The following is a 21443-nucleotide window of genomic DNA, read 5'->3' as shown; positions in this document are numbered from 1 at the left end:
GGGTTTGACCTATGACCACGGGGTCTGGGGGCTCACGAGGTAGGGGCCTCAGTGTTGATCCGACCACGGGTTTTAATAGGCTTCTATGGAATACTGGGTATATTTTCCCTAACAATCGGGGCAACTTCAATTGCACCATGACTGGGTTGATGATCTTTATTATGGGAAGTGGTCCCATGAACTTTGCCCCCAATTTCTTGCTAGGGAGTGTTAACCTCAGATATTTGATGGAGAGATAGACCTTCTCCCCCAACTGGAATGGTCGTTGTGGGGCTCGGTGTTTGTCTGCCTGTCTCTTATAGGTCTGTGCCACTTTTGCCAGTGCTTTTTTGACATTCTCCCAAGTTGCTTTCAGTGTTGACATCCAATCGGTCAGGCTGACTGAGGAGGGGGGGTCCCTTGGATACTCAGGCATTGGGATGAAGTCCATGCCGCTCACTTTCTTGAAGGGAGTTAGTCCCATGCTACTGTGAACAGCCATTATTGTACGTGACCTCCGTGAAAGGCAGGAGGTCCACCCAATTGGACTGCTGATAATTCACGTAGCACCTCAGATACTGCTCTACCATGGCATTCAATCTCTCTGCCCCCCCCATTGGTGCTTGGATGAAAGGCCAAGCTAAGACCCTGGAACAACCCAATAGACCGCAGGAACTCCATCCAAAATTAAGCCGTGAATTGGACCCCTCTATCTGAGATAATTCTCCATGGTACTCCATGCAGGCGGTAGATGTACTTCAGGAACAGCTTGGCTAACTGGCGAGCTATGGGTAGTCTGCTGCAAGGTATGAAATGCTCCTGTTTGGAAAATATGCCCATTACAGTCCAGATCACTGTGTTTCCTCCACTTTTTGGCAACTCCACTATGAAGTCCATTACAATCTCCTCCCATGGCCTCATCGGCTCCACTACCGTTTGTAGTAGTCTAGGGGGTTTCCTGTTTGTTTTTTAATTGCGGTGCAGATGGTGCAACTTTTCACATAACTGTCCACGTCTTTCTTTATACCAGGCCACCAGAACTGCCTCCAAGCCAAGTATAAAGTCTTTAAGAACCCAAAATGGCCTGCCAGTTTAGCGTCGTGGGCTCATCTGAAGAACTAGGGGTGCATGGGGATTCTGGAATGTAGAGTTTTGTCCCCTTCCACACCAGGTTATCCCTTTTTGTCAAGGTGTGTTGATTGTCCTGGAACCAGGGGTCTGCTAGCAGTTTGGTTTTGAGTTTCATAGTTAGGTCGTCTGCGGGTTGGTCTTGCTGATCACGGCATTGTCTTCTGGTGGTTACTTGGGCAGCTATTTGGGTAGGGGAGATGATGGCGCTTAGGGCCTCCTCCCTTTCACATTTGTACTGGGGCATGCAGGAGAGGGCGTCAGCCAGAAAGTCCCCCCCACCCCAGGGTGTGTTTTAGCATGAAATCGAATTGGTTGAAGTATTGAGCCCTTCGGACTTGTTTGGGTGATAGTTTTCATGGGGTCCTAAGGGCTTCCAGGTTTTTACGGTCAGTCCAGTCTTCGAATGATCTTTGCCCCCCTTCCAGCAGGTGGCACCAGGTTTGCTGTGCCCATCTCATTGCGAAAGCCTCTTTTTCCCATGCAGCCCATCGTCTTTCTGTGTCCATGATCTTGCGGGAGGTATAGGCACAGGGCTGTAGGCTTCCTTGTTTGTTTCTTTGGAGTAACACTGCTGCCACTGTCACGTCACTGGCATTTGCTTGAATGACGAAGAGTTGTTCGGGGTCAGAATGCTTCAGTACTGGTTCTTTTGCAAGCAGTTCTTTCAGTGTTTCAGATGCTTTTTGGCAGGTTAGTTCCCACTGTAGGGGTTGTCCCAGGTGGGGTTTTGTTCCTGGACTCCCTATCTTTAGGAGGTCCATCATGGGTTTGGCAATCCTTGCCAAGGAGGGGATGAATTGTCGCTAGAACTTTGCAAATTCCAAGAAGCTTTGTAGCTGTATGTGGGTACAAGGGGGCTCCCAGCCCAGAACGGCTTGTACTTTGGCTGGGTACATCTCTATGACCTCATTAGAGACTCGGTAGCCCAGGTAGTCCAATTGTGATCAGTGAAATTCGCATTTCGACAGCTTGACATACAGGCTTGCTGCTAGAAGTTTTTCCAGTACTTGGTGGACTAGGGATATGTGGTTGTACATCATCTCAGTGTAAATGACAATGTTGTCTAAGTAGACAAGAACCCCCTTACAAAGATGTTCGTGTAGCACCTTGTTTATTAACTGCATGAACACCACCTCGGCCCCCTGTAGTCCAAAAGGCATGACTTTGAATTGGATGCTCCCTAGGGTGCAGTTGAATGCTGTTTTCCATTCATTCCCCTCCCTGATGCGCACTTGATAGTATGCTTCTCTGAGATCTAATTTGCTAAGGACCTTTCCTTTGGTCAGGTGGGATAGCATGTCCTTCATGAGCGGGAGGGGGTATAGATTGTGTATGCACAGTTATTTGATCGCTCTAAAATCCATAATCTCATAGTTCCATCTTTTTTTTCTTTGAACAGGACTGGGGCTGTAACCTGTGGTTTGGCTGGTTCAGTGAACCCTCTTCCTAAGTTTTTGTCTATATATTTGTGCATTTCTTGCATTTCCCAGGGCATCATGGCATACATTTTGGGTTTTGGTTGTTTTGCCCCAGGAATGATTTCTATGGCGCAGTCTGTCTCACGGTGGGGAGATAGGATGTCACACTCAATCTCGCTGAATATTTCTATTAATCTAATCTAATCTAGTCCAGTTTAAAACAATTCTTCCCCCCATAAAGTTGTTTGTTCCTCTATTGAGAAGTCTCAACATACACTGAGAATTCTTGGGTTATCTGATACAAAATACACTGGTTAACATTGATAAACTCGTATGTGATAATGTGTTGCTTGTGAAATGTACCTGGTAACAAATATGCAATGTAATCCTTTATTTTTTAGGAAGCTTTTGTTTTTACATGAAATTTTGTAATACATCATTATGTTGTATTACATAATATAGTTTTCTAGTACACTGCTTCTGATTTTCATATTTTAAGAAATTATACCTGTTTTTTATTTTCTATGATAAAACAAATCCCACCCCCCTGCCAAAAAAAAATATTTTTTCCATCACACAAGAATACTACTAGAAACCATTCATTAGGAAATAACTATCTTGACTTTGTGGAAAAAGTGGACTATAAATAATGAAATATTTCTCAAAATTTTTGATGATTACAATTCAAAATATTTAGATTTTATTTAAAAATAATTAAGGAAGGAATATTGCTAAAAAGTATATTATAATTCTACAGCCATGGACACATATGTGAAAGTGAATTATAGATATTCAAATATAAGCATTATGAATTTAATGAAAAATTGTGTGTGCCACTAAAGAGATTTTGTTTATCAATTAAATCACATTGTACAATTTCAAATGTTGAATACAAATATATTTTGCACAGAAGTAGAAGTTAATGTATTTCAGTCTAACAAAAATACTGATATTTCTACTAAATTAACATATCATTTGAAGTGGGCAGATATCAATGCAATATTTTTGTATAATTAAAAGACTTAATGAGCCTATATTTAGAGACCCTTTGTGTAAGATAGTATATTAGAAAAAAGAAGGAAATGAATATTTATGGTAATCTAGGTTTATGCAAAAACTAATCTTTTCAGCTCAAATATATAGTTGAAATTAATTTAAAACATTTAATTTTTAAAATATTTTTCAGCTTGAAGAGAAGACTGACAAACCATATTCTGATGTATATACAAGGGTGAGTTATTGAACAGATTGGATGTCAAATTATCAGTACAGTTACAATGCCACTCAAAATATATCCTTCAGGTCCTCAGAATGCAGAAAAGATCAGTCTTCCTGTGTATCAGCAGTTGTCTTCATTATTTCTTTACATCTTTACAAGTAGAATAATTTGGGTTATGATGTATGCAACTAAACCTGTGCAAAATATTTTGCAAAATTAATTAGCATAAATTAAACACCTGTTTTAGAAGCACCAAAGTGGCTTCAAACTTTGCAAAAGCTGTTCCCAATTGGGTAATTTGTATGCAAATGCCCAAATACAATTTCTGCTTAGAGGTCTGATGGACCAGAATGAGTTTTCAGAACCACCAGATAAGTTATTGAAATAATCACTTTTAATACTCAGAGTTGCTTCATCTGGGCTAATGTAATTTGTGAAGAACCCTTGCTGAATAATTTGTATAGTAAACTGTGGAATGAAATCTGAAAAAATAACAAATCATTACGTAGATTGAATGGAGAAGACATAGTTTAACATTTCCTGATGCAATTCAGTAAATTCATTTAACATTACAATAGTCTATATAAGAAATTTTTTTTCAAAATTAAAATATTCTTTTTGGATTGATATTTAGCTAAGAAAACTATTAAAATATAAAGGAAATTTAAAACAATTGTCCTCTTTAGCCATCATCTCGCAATTCAGCAACTCCTTTAAGTGAAAATTCTTCTAGACGAGGAAGCGGAGATACAAGCAGCCTAGTTGATCCTGATACCTCGTTAAGTGAATTGCGGGTGAGAAAATTTTATTGGTTAACAGTAAAAGAAAATTCTTATATATTTGTATAAATCAAATTGTTATTACAGTCATAGACTAGTTAAGAAGGATAATTGTATATTTGCAATATGGAAGGAAGGGAGGGAAGGAAGGAAGGAGGAAGAAAGGAAAGAGAAATATTAATTTTGAGGATTAGATTTGAAACATTTATTTCCTGGATGGAATAAATGGAATTTCTAATGGAATTTATGTATGAAAGTTACATTGATTATTGGGGAATGATGCAGATCAACATTACTTTAGAATACGGATTGCAAAATTGTATTAGGTTGAAAAATTCATCCAATCAAGATTCATCATCATAACTTTTTTCAACTGTATTCTAAATGCTTAAAAGTCAACAAATCTCACTAAAACCAGTGAGGTTGGTTAAATGTGTTTAGAAATACATTTTAAAGCTGAATAATTAATTAACATGAAATAGTTTGAATGTAATGTAGCTACATTTATTTATCATAAACTTAAATGAGGGAATACCTTATCACTTTTAAAAATGATTTATTTATGTTTATCTATGCCATAATTTACCAGCTTACTCCTATGGGATTCTATAAATATTGAAATAACAATAATATATAATTATACTGAACAATGAAGGCTATATAACATAGATTCCTTTGCTTCTAGTTACTCTTGTGACTATATAAATGTATTTACTTTTTCCAAATTTTAAAATCAGTGGACTGTATTTTGTAAATAATTGTTTCTTAATCAGATAGATTCACTCTAGTTTTTTTCTTGTATTAACTGGTCTATTAATCTTACTATAAGAAGAAAGCAGAACTTTACTAAAAGTGTAATATAGTTTAGCATAGTTCTGAAATTCTATAGTTCTTGACAGTCATATGTCACAATGGTTTTAAAATGGTGGTATTCTACCAGTTTGGCCCGGTTCGGACATACCAGTAGTGCCAAAGATCAGCTGGCAGAGAACCAGTTTGCTCTGAGTCTCTCCGATGCTCTGCAGTTGGGCCCACCTGCCCATCCTGTTCCTAGATCCTTTTAAACCTCTCAGCTGTTTGGCGCGGCAGAGTGGATTGCTGTGCTAAACAGCTGAGAGGCTTAGTAGCTTAGTTTTTAATGTTTTAACGCATGTGCAAAGCGCGCATTTGGCATGCTCATGATTGTGCGAGTCGCACGATCTCACCCCTGCAGTCATGCCCACCAAGCCATGTCCACAGAACCGGTCCACAGAACTTTTTAATCCCACCAATGGACCAACCTGATTTTATAACCTTTCTTTTGTAATCATTAAGTAAATGTCATAGTTATTAAGTGAAGCAGTGGTTCCTGATGGGCTAAATTGTACCAAAAACTAGAAATAAGTGCAGTTTTTGGCAAAAGTGAGAAAAAATGAGGGGATAGACTATGGGATGCTTTAAATGGTCATAAAAGTGGCTCTGTTGCTGAGCAATTGAAGTACAGTTACGACACTGCAGAGGAGGCTCACGCATTAGAACTTTGAATCTGATTTGTAGTCTTCTGTTTTAGGTTAGGAGCAACTTTGAACAGGACTACCAGCATTTAGAACTCTGCTGTTAATAATGTTTTAGTTTGCAAATGTCGTTATGCATCTTTTCAGATTTGCATTCAAAACAAGATTATGAACAGTTTATGTTTGAAACTGGTATTCTCAGAGATTTTGTATTTTAAATGTACATAGACTTCATAAGAAATACAGACTTAAATTTATTTATGTCATCTTCAGGTATCAAGGGTATATCATTAATTTAATTTAATCTGTAATGTGTTAGGTAAAACATACGTCATATCACCTGATTTTTAAATCATACAATTATATAATCAATCTTTATGCTGTTCTCATGCAATGGTTCATTCCTATGTCCTGCAGGATATCTATGATCTTAAGGACCAGATACAAGATGTAGAGGGGAGATATATGCAGGGACTTAAAGAACTAAAGGTATTAGGGTTTCTCCCAAGCATGTACTCATTATGGTAATAATTTGGTAATGGCATTTTTACACATTTCATTAACAGAGCTTTACTAATATACTAATTATTCTTTTTATTAAGTATGTGTCTAACAGGTAAGTTGGACAATTGGTTTTGTACATATACTGTATTTTTCAGAGTATAAGACATGCTTTTTCTCCCCCCAAAAGTGGGTGGAAATGTCTGTGCATCTTATACAGTGAATACAGGCTCATTTTTGGCCTCTCAGAGCCTCCACGCATTCCATTTGTGCCCTCCCCAGCATTTAGAAGTACTCTTAGGAGGCCTCCATGGCTCCCGTTTTTGCCCTTTTTTGGCCTGCAGAGTGCTTCTGGATGCCAGGGAGATCAAAAATAGGATGCATGGAGGCTTTGGGAGACCAAAAATAGATGCATTTTTGGCTTGTAGAGTGCTTCTGGATGTTGGGGAGGGCAAAAATGGGACCTGCAGAGGCAAAAAACTGTTTCTTGTTTTTCTCCTCTAAACCAAGGTGCATCTTATAGTCCGGTGCTTCTTATACTCTGAAAAATATGGTAGTTACTAGTGTATATTACCTTTTACTTCAGTAGCATCAAATGTGAAAGACAGTTTGCTGAATGTTATTTAACTAATGTTGTATAAATAATAGTAGTAATAGATTGTGCTATCAAATACTAAGATTGTTCTATCATGTTGGTGTCAATTCTTAGGGACCACATAAATAGATTTTCTTCATAATGTTCTATTTCTAAACTCATGTCTTCTAATGGTGCATTTATTGTCATTGTAACTGTGTCCATTCACATTGCTCCTGTATGTCCTTCTCTTTCCATCTTTCCCAGCATTAGAGCCTTCTCCAAGAATTAAGTCATTGCATAGATTTTCTGAAGTAGGATAATTGAAGTACTTAATATTGTATAATGTAATTTCCTTTCAATAATTTGAATAATTTAACATTTTCTTTTTCTTTTTACATGAAAACCTACATTGCCAAATAAAATATTATAAAACTAATAATTAGAAACTACTCTGCTAGAGATTGATAGTGAAATTAAAATTAGAGTTCTGTTCTGAAGTGAAGTAATAAACCACTAGATAATTTTTATTAATGCTTTAAGTCACATGCATAAAGAAAAAATAAATGAAATACATACCAAATAATACATCATTTAGAAAGTAAGTGCAAAATTGGGCTTATATTTATGTATCTGACTCCAAGGCCAAATGCCAATCTTTGTTTATAGAATTATTGGCTATAGATATGAGCACAGTATATTAAATATTATCTGAATGCTATCTATTTAACATCCAAGGCACTTCCTAATATTTCTAAATATTAGAATCTAAAGGATGCTGTACATAAAACTGTGACTTGCTTTTTCATCAATTCTGTCTCTTCATTGATCCTTTCTCAATGAATGGGGAGTAAAAATTCTTTTCACTTGTGCTTAAAACTTTCTTATTCAAATTACTCATAAGAAGAGCTCTGCTGGTTTTGACCAAGAACCATCTCATTCTACTATTTTGTTGGTGATATCTTCCTATCAGTGTTGTCCTGAAACTAGTATTTGAAAGCATATCATCCCTAAACTGGAGCTGATATTAAATCTTCAGGATACATTGTCATTGAAGTCCTCTGTTTTTCATGATTTTTTTAATCCTCCCTTATAAAGCTCTTTTCTGTCTGACTCTGTAAATCCTTTTTATAGATATTTAAACATTTTTTCTTTTAAATTGCAGTGTGCAAAAGGCAATATTTTTTGAGGGGGTTCATGATTCATTTTTAATCTACTACTCTCAAACCATTCAGGTATAGATTTAGTCAACAAGGGATAGTATTTATTTTGTGTGTCTATGTGTGTGTGTCTGTATCTGCAAATTTATATATAACTTTGCTTCCTAATTATAAAGTTACATTACTGTTCAAAAATATCTCTTGTTGAACTTGATATGACTAATGTAATTTCTTATTGGATTAAAGTCATTTCTTAACTATAATCTTAGTGATAACTGTGAAGCTTGGAGAAAATTAAAGAGAGAAATGTGTTTTTCTTAGACTTCAGTTTATGAAAAATTATGCTGTGATTATACAATGATGATTATACATTAAGATAAAAATTACCTGGTAATTCTTTTTGCTACATGAAGCTAAAATAACTGTCTTCTAGAACTATTATAGATAACTTGCTTAAATTTCTGGCATTTGCAAAAAAATAATAAAATCAATTTCTTAAATGTCCAGATGCGTATTTAAATTTCATTGACTTTCACACTTAAACAGACTTAATTTAGAAAGATAACATGGTTAAGTATGGAACATTCTGTGTGCTTCTATTTAAATAATGCTTAATAAATAAAGGAATAAAATGTTTCTAGGAGTCACTTGCTGAAGTTGAAGAGAAATACAAGAAGGCCATGGTTTCTAATGCCCAACTTGATAATGAAAAAAACAATTTAATCTATCAAGTGGATACTCTAAAAGATGTCGTTGAGGAAAGAGAAGAGCAATTAGCAGAATACTACAGGGAAAATGAAGAAAAGAGTAAGGTACTTAAGTTTATAATTTATTATATGCAGAATGTAGATTTTAAATAGCAGAATATTAAAATATGTGTGTGTGTACTTAGGCATATTGGTACTTGAAAATAACATTGCATATTTTTAATGAAGACAAAGACCTTACTAAGGTCTATGATTGCTCAAACATGGAAAAATTAATTTGTTCTAGCAGCAATTTCCACTCCTTTTCTTTCTTTTGATTCTTACTCTTAAAGACTGGACAGCCATTTGTCTGAAATAATATGAGTCTCCTGTATGAGCAGGGGGTTGGACTTGAGGACCAAGATCTCTTCTGTTATTCCTTGCCCATAATGATTACAGTTTACTAAAACAGATTTGAAAAATACTTTCAGATATACTGGTAAATTGGCAATATTGATCTAATGTCAACAATTGGAGACAAGCAGGGAGTCTATTCAAAATTGGGTCTTGATTACAATATTGGAGTTTAGGGGATTGGGGTGAGGATGAGGCTACTACTTGGAAATTGTGAAAATGCTTAAGCCAGATTTCATGATTGGACTCCTTTAACTATGAGTAGTTATTATTCCTGTCTACATAATAAATATTAAGAGTACCCTCTTACTAGCCCACATAATCTTGAAAATAGCTTCCTTTGTTGTAACAAGTTTCAACATGTTATTTGAGAGTAACCAAAGCTACAGAAACAAATTTTAAAGTCATCTAATTTTTTGTTTGTTTAATGCAGGAATTGGAAAGACAGAAACATATGTGCAGTGTTCTACAGCATAAAGTAAATGAACTCAAGGAAAGCCTTTGCCAAAGAGATGAACTAATAGAGGTACATACTCATGCTGGAAAATAACTAATAATATTGTTAGTGGTGGTTAAATGAAGTGTCTGTAATTTATTTACTTAATTTTGACACATACTATATTGTTTGTGCTTTTCCTCCAAGTATATACTTTGAGGAAATAATGAAAGTTTTTTTCTTTATATGAGGGGCTTCAGACAGCAAAAATTCTTGATACAAATCGTTTCTGTGTCTGCTTGTGTCCAAAGAGGATTGCAGTGCTAAGATGTTCTCTTGATATATCATTTATCTTGCTGTCCAAAACTCTTTCTTTCTGAGCCAGCTGGTTTAATTTCCAGATTGGTTCTAAATTATTGGATATCTTGCTTTGATAATGCTGAAGCTTCAGAAGCTCACTTAAAACATCAGTTTCATGATCCCTATTTACTTACTTATTTTAAATCTTTATATGCCATTAATAATTCCAGAATAGTTTTTAATACGATTAAACAATGAAATTAATTGATAAATAATAACACTATTTTGATAAAATGTAAAATAGACATGATTAAATTCACAATAAAATATTAAGATAGCTTATAATTTTTATGACAATAATGTGACTACCTTAGTTAGTAACTAGGTCCTCACATGAAGCAGTTTCTTCTCAGCTTAACTTGGTCATATAAACATGCTACTTTAAAATTGATGGAAATAAATTTTTAATTGAATTTGTGGGATTTTCTAATTTATGGGTTGAAGTGTTTCTAATTAATTCTGATTGAATTGGAATATTTCTTCCTCAGTCTAGGATCTTCTACCAGAGGCCTGGGAGTTTGAGGATCTGTACACTATGTAGCACTGCACTCTTGGATAGATTGCTCTGAAGTTCCTGGATTCTATTAGAGCCACGCTCCCAGCTTATGAATCACAGACCTGAGTCCCACCACTGGGACTTCTTTGACCATTCCACATCCTCTCTGATTTCTCATTCAGATCCTGGTATTTCTCCAGCTTCTCATGCTCCTCTTTCCTGATGTTGCTGTCACTTAGCACTACTATACTACATCTATCATCACCAGTCTTTTAGTACTTGTCTGCTTTTATGATATCTGATTGATTGGCCAGTACATGTTGTCTGTCAGAGCTGGACATTCCAAAGGATTTTAGCCCTCCTACTCTCTGTCACCTTCTGTGAAATCTCCCATCTGGACTTGAGAGGGTATAGTCCATATGTTATGCAGATTGTTCTGTATTTCTGTTCCTGCCTGTATGTTACACTCTGCCACTATGATGGATTGTCTCTGAGGCAATTCTCTGCAGAATCTGCATCTCATATGCTAGCTCCCTGATTCCATGGATCTGGTGCTTAGTGCCTGTTTCTGTGCCGCTATGATAAGTACTTCAGTGCTTTCTTTTAGTCCAGCCCTTTCAAGTCATCAGTAGGATTTCCTAATGTCTGCTAATTCAGCTATCTGTAGATAGAACATTGACAGGTCTTGTCTTGCCATGGCCCTTCTTCTACTTAACCTTCTTGCCATGCCTGCTGCTACATCAGGTGGCATCTTTAGGTCCCACTAATGCACTCCTGAATGCCCTCTCCACCTGCTTTCTACGTGGTGTACAGTCTGTGAATATTGGATTTGGGGTGGAAACCTCTGTATATTGTGGCTCTTGTCCTTTCCATTGAGATTCAGGACCAGTCTCATTGTTTGGAGTACTTGGGTGTTGGTATCTTCCTTGCTTCCTCTTCCTCCTCCTGGTTCCATGTAATTGTAGAATACCAAGATACTTACAGCTGGTTAGTATGTCTGCTATATGGCTCATTGACTAACTTCCCTCTCCTTACTACCAATCGGCCATACATCTCCACTTCAAATGACATCTGAGTGTCCTCACTTCAAATCCACATTACATGAATCAGCAAATCAACTACCTTCCCTCTCTTGACTTTAATGCAGCCATACTTTTCCAGTCCAAATGATATTCCAACATCGTCATTGTAGATCTGTGTCAGGAAGATCATTGAGTCAACATGTCATACATCTTAGCATACTCAGTTTGGTTATATGTCATTCATGTAGAAAAAAGATGGTTGATGGTAGTTCCACTCTTAAACTTATATCCATATCCAGTCAATATGATTGTCTGGCTGAGGAGTTCAAGTATATGCAGAATAGGAAACACTGCTATCATCTTGATATATGCCAGACTTGATGGCCACTTATGTAACCTTTCTTGAATTCATTTCCAAAATTGTCTTCCATAGCCCCATTGAGTTTTGAGGAATGTCCTTAGTATCCTGTTGACTTTGTATAGGTACAGGGATTCACAAATCCAATTATGTGGCATATAGTCATAGGCTTTCCTGTAGTCACTCCAGCTATGCTCATATTGATTTGCGTAAACCTTAAGTCTTAGATGACTGCTCTGTCTATGAGCAATTTGTGTTTTGAGCCTCTGTGTTACTTTCAATTCCCTTCTGAGCTTTGCTCATGTATTGGTCCATACGGTTCTGTGACTTGGCAGCTATATGCCTGGTAGGACTTTTCATGTAGTAATGAGGCAAGTTATTGGCCAATAGTTGGATGGTGCTGTTCTCTTATGGTGATCTTTCTTGATCAGCACTGTCCTTCCTTGAATTAGCCACTGGGTGGGAACCTACTGCTGACAGCTGGTTCATATATATTGCTAGGTGTTCGTGCACTGCTATTAGGTTTTTTTTAGCCAATAAGAGTGGATCATGTCCTGGATAGGTGCTCTCCAGATTTTCATGATCTTGACTCACTGTTGGATTTCTGCTACTGTGAAGGTAGCTGGTTCCTGTTCTGGGAGATAGCTGTGGCCTACTGCCAGGTTCTGCAGCTACTTTGCGATGGTATTACAAAACACAGAATAATAAAGTTGGAAGGAACCTTGCAGGTCTTCTAATCCAGTCTCCTGCCCATTCCGGACAAATGGCTGTCCAATCTCTTCTTGAAAATCTCCAGTGATGGAGTACTTACAACTTCCTGAGGTAAGCTATCCCTGTCATAAATTGTTCTCCACTGTCAGGAAATTTCTCTTTAGTTCTAGGTTAGCGTTCTTTTTTAATCATCTTCCACCTATTATTTCTTGACTTGCTTGGAGAATAGGTCAGCATCTCTCATTTCTGTGACAAATCCTCAAGTACTGTTATCATATCCCCCTAGTTCTTCTCTTTGTTAGAAAAGACTTACCTAGTTCCCTTTCTTTATATGGTTTAGTGCTAGACTTCATATCATCTTTGTTACTTTTCTCTGCACTTTTTCTAGAATCTCAACATCATTTTTGTATTGTGGTGACCAAAACTGGATATGGTGTTCCATGTGATCTCACCAGTGCATGATAAAGTAGTATTACCACTTCATAGAATCTTGAAACTATTCCTCTGTTGGTGCAATCTAGGACTTCATTAGCTTTTCTGGCAACTGCAATATATTCTAGAGCTTCAGATAGAGTCAGGCTTTGTATATTTTCAGTAGTCATGCCCTTCTATAATTTTAGCAACTGACTAGAGTGTTCTCTTGAATGTTTTAATTTATTTATTAAATTTTTATGCTACCTATCTGCCCTATAAGGAGATTTTGAGTGGTCTTGATCTTAGCCTCTAACTCATTTTCTGGCGGGTGAGGGGGTACATACTGCTGCTCTTTTTGATCATATACCAGGAGATTAGACAGCCATTTGTCTAGAATGGTCCATGATTATAATGGCTGCAGCCTACAACAGTTCATTGGTTATGATGGTAGTAGATATTGCCATGAGGGCTCTATTGGCATCTTCTAGTATCTTTATCTCCAATAAGCTTTGATAATCAGTTTCAAAGATTGATTGTAACTAGTTTATACATTATCTTATGCCTCATATCTTATGCTGTACTCTGTAATGTAGAGAGTTGGCAGTGATATTCCAACAGATGTTGGCTACACATCCAATTGGTCTTCCTTGTCTTCTTGAGTCTGTGATCTAATGTGTAGTTGGTGTTTCTTAAGTTGTGAGAACAGCTTTCTCTTCACTTTGTTGAAGCATTGAGTAACTAACCATTTCTCAGTTAGTGAGGATGTAGGTCTTCTGTCCAGCCATAGCTCGCTCATATGTTTCACATAACCTCTCTCATTAAGTCTATTGGTATAGTACTATAGTTGCATTCCACCAAACTAGTTTCTTTGTCTCATCTATGTATTGTTTTTTCTGATATCTCACATTATCAGATTGTCCTGGTTCCTCAACATATGATGTGGATCTCGTTATCCAGGTTTCATCCGAACTGGCATAACTCTATTTGTTTGTCATTCTCATATTTGAGGTAGAGATGTAAGCCCAAGGGGTTTATAGCTCAAGGACTCCTACTGGTCTTCCATGTCGGAGGAGATACTGTAACTACTATCCTATCCAGTTGTTTGTTTTTATATTCCTCAAAAAGCAGACAATAGCAAGATCTTTACTAATGAAAATTTTCCTTAATTGAATAAATGTGCAAAAGTACAGTTATACAATTATTATTAGTTTGGTATAGTGATTAAGGCGGTTGTCTGGAAACCAAGTTAACTGCGTTCGACACCTCTGTTAGGTATGAAAGCTGGCTGAATCACTTTGAGCCAGTCACTCCATCTTGAGTGTGTGTGAGAGAGATTAAATTGAATAGTTGAATTGTCCTACGAGTTATCCTGTAGCAAGTTGGTCAGGGCAAATTGTCCATGGTGAGTTGGCTGTGGCGATTAGGCCATGGCAACTTGGTTGCAGCAAGTTGTCCTATTCTGAAGTCTGAATGCTTTTGTTATGTACTTATACACACACACACACACATACAGAGACATAGTACACACATACAGGTCCTTCATTTGTAACAGTTGAGCCCAAAACTTCTGTTGCTAAGAAAGTCCCCCCCCCCTCCTTTTATGGCCTTTTTTGCCACATTTGTCAAGTGATCACTGCATTTGTTAGTGAAGTGCATGTGAAGTGAATTAGACTTCCTATTGACTTTACTTATCACAAGGTTGCTAATGGTGATCACATGACCCTGGGACACTGCAACCGTCTTAAATATGAATTAAGTGGTCAAGCATACAAATTTTGATCACGTGACCAGAGGGATGCTGAAACGATCATAAATATGAAAAATGGTCACTTTTTGGGTGCTGTTGTAATTTTGCATGGTTGCTAAATGAATTTTTGTAAGTCTAGGACTACACACATACACAAGTTAAAATAAATAAAGTATAAAAATAAAATGTAATAAAAATCTAATGATAATCCAAAATATCTGACTTTGGTGATTGTGAAAATGGTTTGTGTGTGTGTGTGTGTGTGTGTGTGTGTGTGTATAGATGCATTTAGAGCATAAGGATTCCATTTTCCATTAAGCTTTTGGCCACTGAATGTTTTGATTGGAATAGAGCACTATCTACTCTCAGATGAGAATGGAAGAATGTTAAGAATGAAGGCAAAGAATGTTAGTTATATTAATTTGCCTGGTATTTTTAATAGAATTTGATGTCCTTTAGGATTACCTTTCAGATTTTGAATCAGAGGATCACTTTTTTGGTCCTTTTTGTCAACTAATATTCAAAATCTGATTCTGAAGACTAATCATTAATAGCAGACCCTTTGATCTGTAGTGTCCCACAGGTCTCCTTAGACCAGTGGTCATCAACCAGTGGTCATGGCCCACTGGTGGTCCATGAGAAAATTTTGGTGGTCCGCAAGAAATGTCACCCCCAGAGCACTCCCCCAAAGCAATTAATCCAGGCTGTGCAAGAACACAAGGCTGTGCTGCCCACATGGCCCACGGTAACACAAGGCTTGCGTCGCTTGCATTAGGAACAACACAAGGTAGTGAGGGGAAAGGGCAGAGAGGGAAACTTGCCTGGCCACCAGGTTGCTTCTTCTGCTTCTTTTGCTTTTGGCTGCACGTAAGGAAAGCAGCAAAAGTCTTTCTCTCCCCCAAACTCCACCAGAAATGTGTCTTTGGGACCCTGCAAGGCATCCTGCTCCAAGAGGCTGCGCTGGCAAAGACTCATTTCTGGCGGAGTTTGGGGAAGAGAAAGAAAGACTTCTGCTGCTTCTGCTTCTTTCCTTGCATGAAGTCTGAGAACAGAGCTCAAAAGCAGGCTAGGAATGTGGCTGCCTGGAGGGTGTGTGTGTGTGTGTGTGTGTGTGAGAGAGAGAGAGAGAGAGAGAGAGAGAGAGAGAGAGAGAGAGAGAGAGAGAACATCACCAGTCCAGCCCTCCAAGGTTAGATCAGATCTCTCTCTCTCTCTCTCTCTCTCTCTCTCTCTCTCTCTCTCTCTCTCTCTCTCCCTCTCCCTCTCCCTCTCCCTCTCCCTCTCCCTCTCCCTCTCCCCTCCCCTCCCCCTCTCCCTCCCACCAACGTCAGCAAGCCACGTCATTCAAAATTCACGCGATCCCTGGGATTTAAAATAATGAGTTTGGTGGTCCCTGAGGTCCAAAAGGTTGGCGACCCCTGCCTTAGACCCACTATTAAGAGATCTTTCAGAAATTGGTGTCATCAACATTATATGATGTATTTCTCTATTTCTTTTTGTTTTCTAGTCCCAAGAAAATGATCTATTGATCAATTTGATAATTTACTAAGTGAAAAAATAGAAACTGTATTCAGATGGGAAAGAAGTGTTTTTATCAGTAACAAACATCTGGCTTAGATACTTGAATTCAGACTATCAGTTTTATAAGTTGTATATGCTCCTTGTTTCTTTACTGTTCATAGATCTTTAGCTGAATATGCAGAATTATTGTACCTTGGATTAGTTGGATTAAGTAGTAATCTAATGTCAGCGTTCCAGCAAAACCAAACTCCAATCAAAAACTCTGAGACAGGCATTTTCTCAAAGTTCCACTTTATTAGAGTTGTCATACTGACACATCTGGGAAAACCTGAATTTGACAGTTCCGGGCTTTCCCTCAGTAATTCAAAAAGCCAAATTCACACTCCGCATCCATCAGATCATCATATGGTCCAATCACCATCTGCCCCAACTCGAGATACCCCTTAAACCACTCCTCATCCAGGTGCAGGAAGACCATGACCTTGACCGAAAGAAGGATGCTATTATGTCTAACTACATACGCTCCATGAAATCCCCCCTCCCAATTTCCCAGGCACAGGAATGTGGCAGCGTGGAAGCTTCTGCTGTTAATATGGTTTCCAAAGCTGACAGATGTCCCCTCCTGAAGAAAAAACTACATCCTGAAAAATAAAATAGACAAAATACAACAAGGGGTTAATACAATGTTCATCCAACCACTTAATCCCCCCCGAAGTTCCTTTGGTTTTTCAGGGAATTTATCATGGAATTGCTTAACTAATCTATCAGCATTCATATTCCAACTTTTTACCCAAGTAGCATCTGACAAAGGGTACCCTTTCCAGTGCATTAAGTATTGTAGCTGGCCTTTATGCAGTCTAGAATCAAGTATTTTCTTTACTTCATAATGAGTTTCACCTTGTTACTACCACAGGCTTGGGGGGAGCAGTTGGCCATTGTCTTAATTTGGAACCAACAGCTGGTTTTAATAGGCTGCTGTGGAAGACGATGTATTTTGCCTAATATGCAAGGGAGGCTAAGTTGGACAGTTTCTGGGTTAATCACTTTCACTATTCGGAAAGGACCAAGAAATTTAGGTCCTAACTTCCTACTAGGCAATCTCAATCTAAGGTATTTGGTTGATAGAAATATTTTATCTCCCACTCGAACAGATGGTTGCAGAGATCTGCACTTATCTGCCTTTTCTTTATATTCCTCAGCCGCTTCCACTAAGGCTTTCTTTGTATTTTCCCACCCCTTCTTTAGTGAGTCCATCCATTATGTTAGGGACATGGAAGTTGGTAATTCTAGGTAATTCAGGCATGGGAATAAATTCCATTCTGGTGGTTATTTGGAAAGGAGTTAGTCCAGTACTACTGTGTACTGTGTTATTGTAAGCCACTTCTGCGAAAGGCAATAAGTCCTCCCAGTTTTTTTGTTGGTAAATTTACATAGCATCTAATTTATTGTTCCACCATGGCATTCTCACGTTCTGCCGATCTCTTCATAGTCGGATGGAAAGCTGAGCTAAGACCCTGGGATTATCCAATGGACTTAAAGAACTCTCTCCAGAGTTTAGCAGTAACTTGAACCCCACAATCTGAAATCACTCGCTTTCTGAAAGTTCCACTTTATTAGAGTTGTCATACTGGCACATCTGGGAAAACCTGAATCTGACAGTTACAGGTTTTTCCTCAGTAATTCAAAAAGCCAAATTCACACACTGCATCCATCAGTTCATCATATGGTCCAATCACCATCCTCCCCCAATTCGAGACACTCCTTAAACCACTCCTCATCCAGGTGCAGGAAGACCATGACCTTGACCGAAAAGAAGGATGCTATTATGTCTAACTACATACCCTCCATGAAATCCCCCCTCCCAATTTCCCAGGCACAGGAATGTGGCAGTATGGAAGCTTCTACTGTTAATATGGCTTCCAAAGCTGACAGGCTATGTATAATGTGGTAATATAAAGTTGAGGAAGTTGCTATGTTGTGTGTATTAAAAACATATGGCACAACCTGTAGCAGCCACGCTGAACTAGTATATAACGTAAAAGTGACATTATACCAATATTTTAAAATTTTGAATATTAATGTATTGGTAAAATTATATGTTTATACATATATTTGTGGTAGTTCTCGACTTACAATCATAATGGAACTTTAACTTGCCAATTATGTACAGAAATTGTGAAAGTCATTATATGAGGTACCTATGTGACTACCTCACTTAATGATCCCAATCACTGCTCTCCCTGTTATAGTTATTAGCAGAGCCTGAGGTGCCAAGTAGGTGGAGGAAGCCCTAGGAGACCTAGTGCATGCCCAGGTTTGCACTGCAGAACCTTCAGTTCAGATGTAGCCTCTGCTAGGCTTCCCTTCCCATGACCTCCCCTTCCTGCATCATTGGAATTGTGGCCACTCCCAAAATGATGCCCATTTCTGGGACAGTGAATGCAGCCACAACTGTGCAGAATGGCCATGTGGCAGAGTAGCTGCTTTCTAAAGGAAATTTATCCTAAAAGGTAAGTGATCAAGCTATGATGCGGATTGGGGAAGACAGTGTAGAACCCAGTGGAGTGGGAAGCAGATGCAAGGTCTGCGGGACCCAGCAAGGCAGGATAGGGGAGATGGTGGCGAGGTCTTTGCAGCATCCTTGTGATTGGTCATAATTGTGGATGGATTGCCAAGTGGAGCACAAATTGCTACAGTAGCCATAAATTTGGGTATGGGTCCTAAATCTCTTTTTTCAGTGCTATCTTTATTTTGAATGGTTACTGAATGAATAGTTATAAATCAAGGACTGTCTGTAATGCTAGACAGTTGTGGGTAAATCCTAAATCTGTTTGTAATTCTACCCTTCAAATTTTTGTTCATAAAACCTCTGTCTTTCATGTTTCTTTGGCTTATTTACTCACTTCTTTTTATCTTTTTGTAATTCCCTTTACTTGTTTTTCCTCTTCTTTTATTCTTCTCCCTGTGTTTACTGCAGGAGAACCAGCGCATGCAGCAGAAAATAGAATCTATATCCAAAGAGGTGTTTGACCTCCAGGAGACAGTTAATTGGAAAGATAAAAAAATTGGGGTATGAGATTATTCTGAGGTGAAAAATGATTAGGAATAGACTGGCAAATGTTGACAAGATTGTTAATGGTTTCGGAATGCAGGGGATCTGAATATAGTAATTACAAATACAGAAGTAAATTAGATAAAACAAATTAATGCTAGATACTAGATAATAAATACCATTCAAGAGGATATGCTGCATCTACATTTGATGATTTCACAGTACTTTCAGTGTTGCAGTTAAGTTTTGTATTTGGATGCTTAGTGTTTATGATTAAAAATGAAATATAGGTGGAATGGTGGATATGAGCCATCTGTATGGATTACCTCTTCATTCCATAGTTCTTGGGAATCTACTGATTGGTGGACCGCTGGGGAAACTATTTAAAAACTTACCAATTTGCTAACTGATTGGCTTCTGGGAAACAGGTATCCTATAAAATCTAGCACACAAATCAGAATTAGGGCTCTGTCTGGACAGAAACTGGAAACCATATGGTTCCCTTTTTCTTTTAATGTTCTTTCACAAAAAACTCTGGTTGACAACATTGGTTCATTTAAATTGAAAATCATAATACCATACATATAATTTTATACCCATAAGATCCAAGTGTTTATATTTGAAAATCTTAATGTATCACAGAGGATTATATTTTCTTGCTCAGTATAGTTCTAGGATTTGAATAAACATAATGTGATTTGGTACAGTTTTAATTGCAAAGTAGAATTACCAAAATTAATGGTTTTTAGTTGCATTAATCTTAGTAGGTCTGAACTACATATGAATGACCAAATTTCAATTCGGCCATAATTTATGTGATATATTTCATATTTTATAAAACGTTGGGATTGGGATTTATTGTGAGAATGATAGGCTTAGTGAGTGTGGAAGAAATACTACATTGGAATTACATTTAAAGTATATATTTAATATAATGAATAAAACTAAATACATATTTGACAGACCCATTATAACTGAGGAATTCTTGTGCTGAATATGACTTTTGTGGCAAGCACAGGATTATTTATGTAAGGCTTTTTCTTCTTTTTGTTTAGTCCTGTTCCTGTATTTACAAGAAATCTCTTATCTATCACACATTCTTTTTCTATACTATTTTCTTTGTGCTACTTTGCTGTAAGCAGGCTCTAGAGAGACAAAAAGAATATTTTGACTGCATTAGAATTGAGCGAGATGAGCTCAGAGATGAGCTGGCTGATATGAAGGAAACAATGAAGAGAGGAGAGGTATGTTAGCAGTAGTACTTCTTACAAATGTAGATTGGGGAATCAGAGCATAGATAATGTAATGGAAAGTACACCATCATTACCACATCGTTTTCTCCTTTCTACAAACTCATGTATGGAAGCAATGATGTTGTATTTTTGATTATGTCAGTTAAGTAAAGAGTTTATCTGTAAAATAAAATTTTCTGATAGATATTGTTAATGTTGCTTTCCCACCCCCCCAGAAACATGGATTAGTAATAATCCCAGAAGTCACTCCAAATGGTGATATTAACCATGAACCAGTAATTGGTACAATTACAGTTGTATCACAAGAAGCTGCTCAAGTTTTGGAATCAGCAGGGGAAGGACCACTAGGTAAAATAAGCATTTTCTTAAAAGATTAACATTATATTGTGGCTTCAATGGATATAAATTTAAAAAGTATACCAAAAGAATTGTACTTTTAGACAGATTAGCCCTTTAGTTCTGTGTAATTGGTTCCAGACCTCATAAATCTTTTCAGGCTTACAAAATGTCTGTAGACATGTAATAAATTTCTGTTTTTAAATATTTAAATTTAAGTTGCTGTGTATCAGAATACTTCCTATAGAAAGTATTCCAAGTATGCTGCATTGAAATAGCTGGTTGGAAGCTGACAAGACTAATCAGTTTCATATCTTAAACTTTTGTTTGTCTCCTAATCACATGCTTCCTCTTTGGAATATTCATCTTGGTGCTGGGATAAT

At 37.4% G+C, this 21443-nt stretch overlaps 1 protein-coding gene across 50 annotated transcripts in view; it reads left to right on the top strand.

Moving 5' to 3' along the window:
* The window catches only part of LRRFIP2 (LRR binding FLII interacting protein 2), a 96449-nt gene that overhangs the window by 65792 nt on the left and 9214 nt on the right, over positions 1-21443 (top strand). For 32 of the 50 annotated variants that reach the window (XM_026679521.2, XM_087948005.1, XM_087948042.1 and 29 more), the window contains 8 exons: positions 3715-3759; positions 4434-4541; positions 6437-6508; positions 8896-9066; positions 9788-9880; positions 19397-19489; positions 20614-20715; positions 20940-21072. In XM_026679521.2, coding sequence (XP_026535306.1) covers positions 3715-3759; positions 4434-4541; positions 6437-6508; positions 8896-9066; positions 9788-9880; positions 19397-19489; positions 20614-20715; positions 20940-21072 — 817 coding nt within the window. The remainder of the gene's footprint in view (positions 1-3714; positions 3760-4433; positions 4542-6436; positions 6509-8895; positions 9067-9787; positions 9881-19396; positions 19490-20613; positions 20716-20939; positions 21073-21443) is intronic. The other 18 variants (XM_026679522.2, XM_087948030.1, XM_087948024.1 and 15 more) reach the window with 7 other exon arrangements.

Source organism: Notechis scutatus, chromosome Z (assembly GCF_049901735.1).
Source record: "Notechis scutatus isolate UNSWTSFEM ecotype Mainland chromosome Z, rNotScu1.2, whole genome shotgun sequence".
NCBI classification, from domain to species: Eukaryota; Metazoa; Chordata; class Lepidosauria; order Squamata; family Elapidae; genus Notechis; species Notechis scutatus.
The sequence above is the reverse complement of the archived record's forward strand: the minus strand, read 5'-3'. Positions and strand labels throughout refer to the sequence as shown.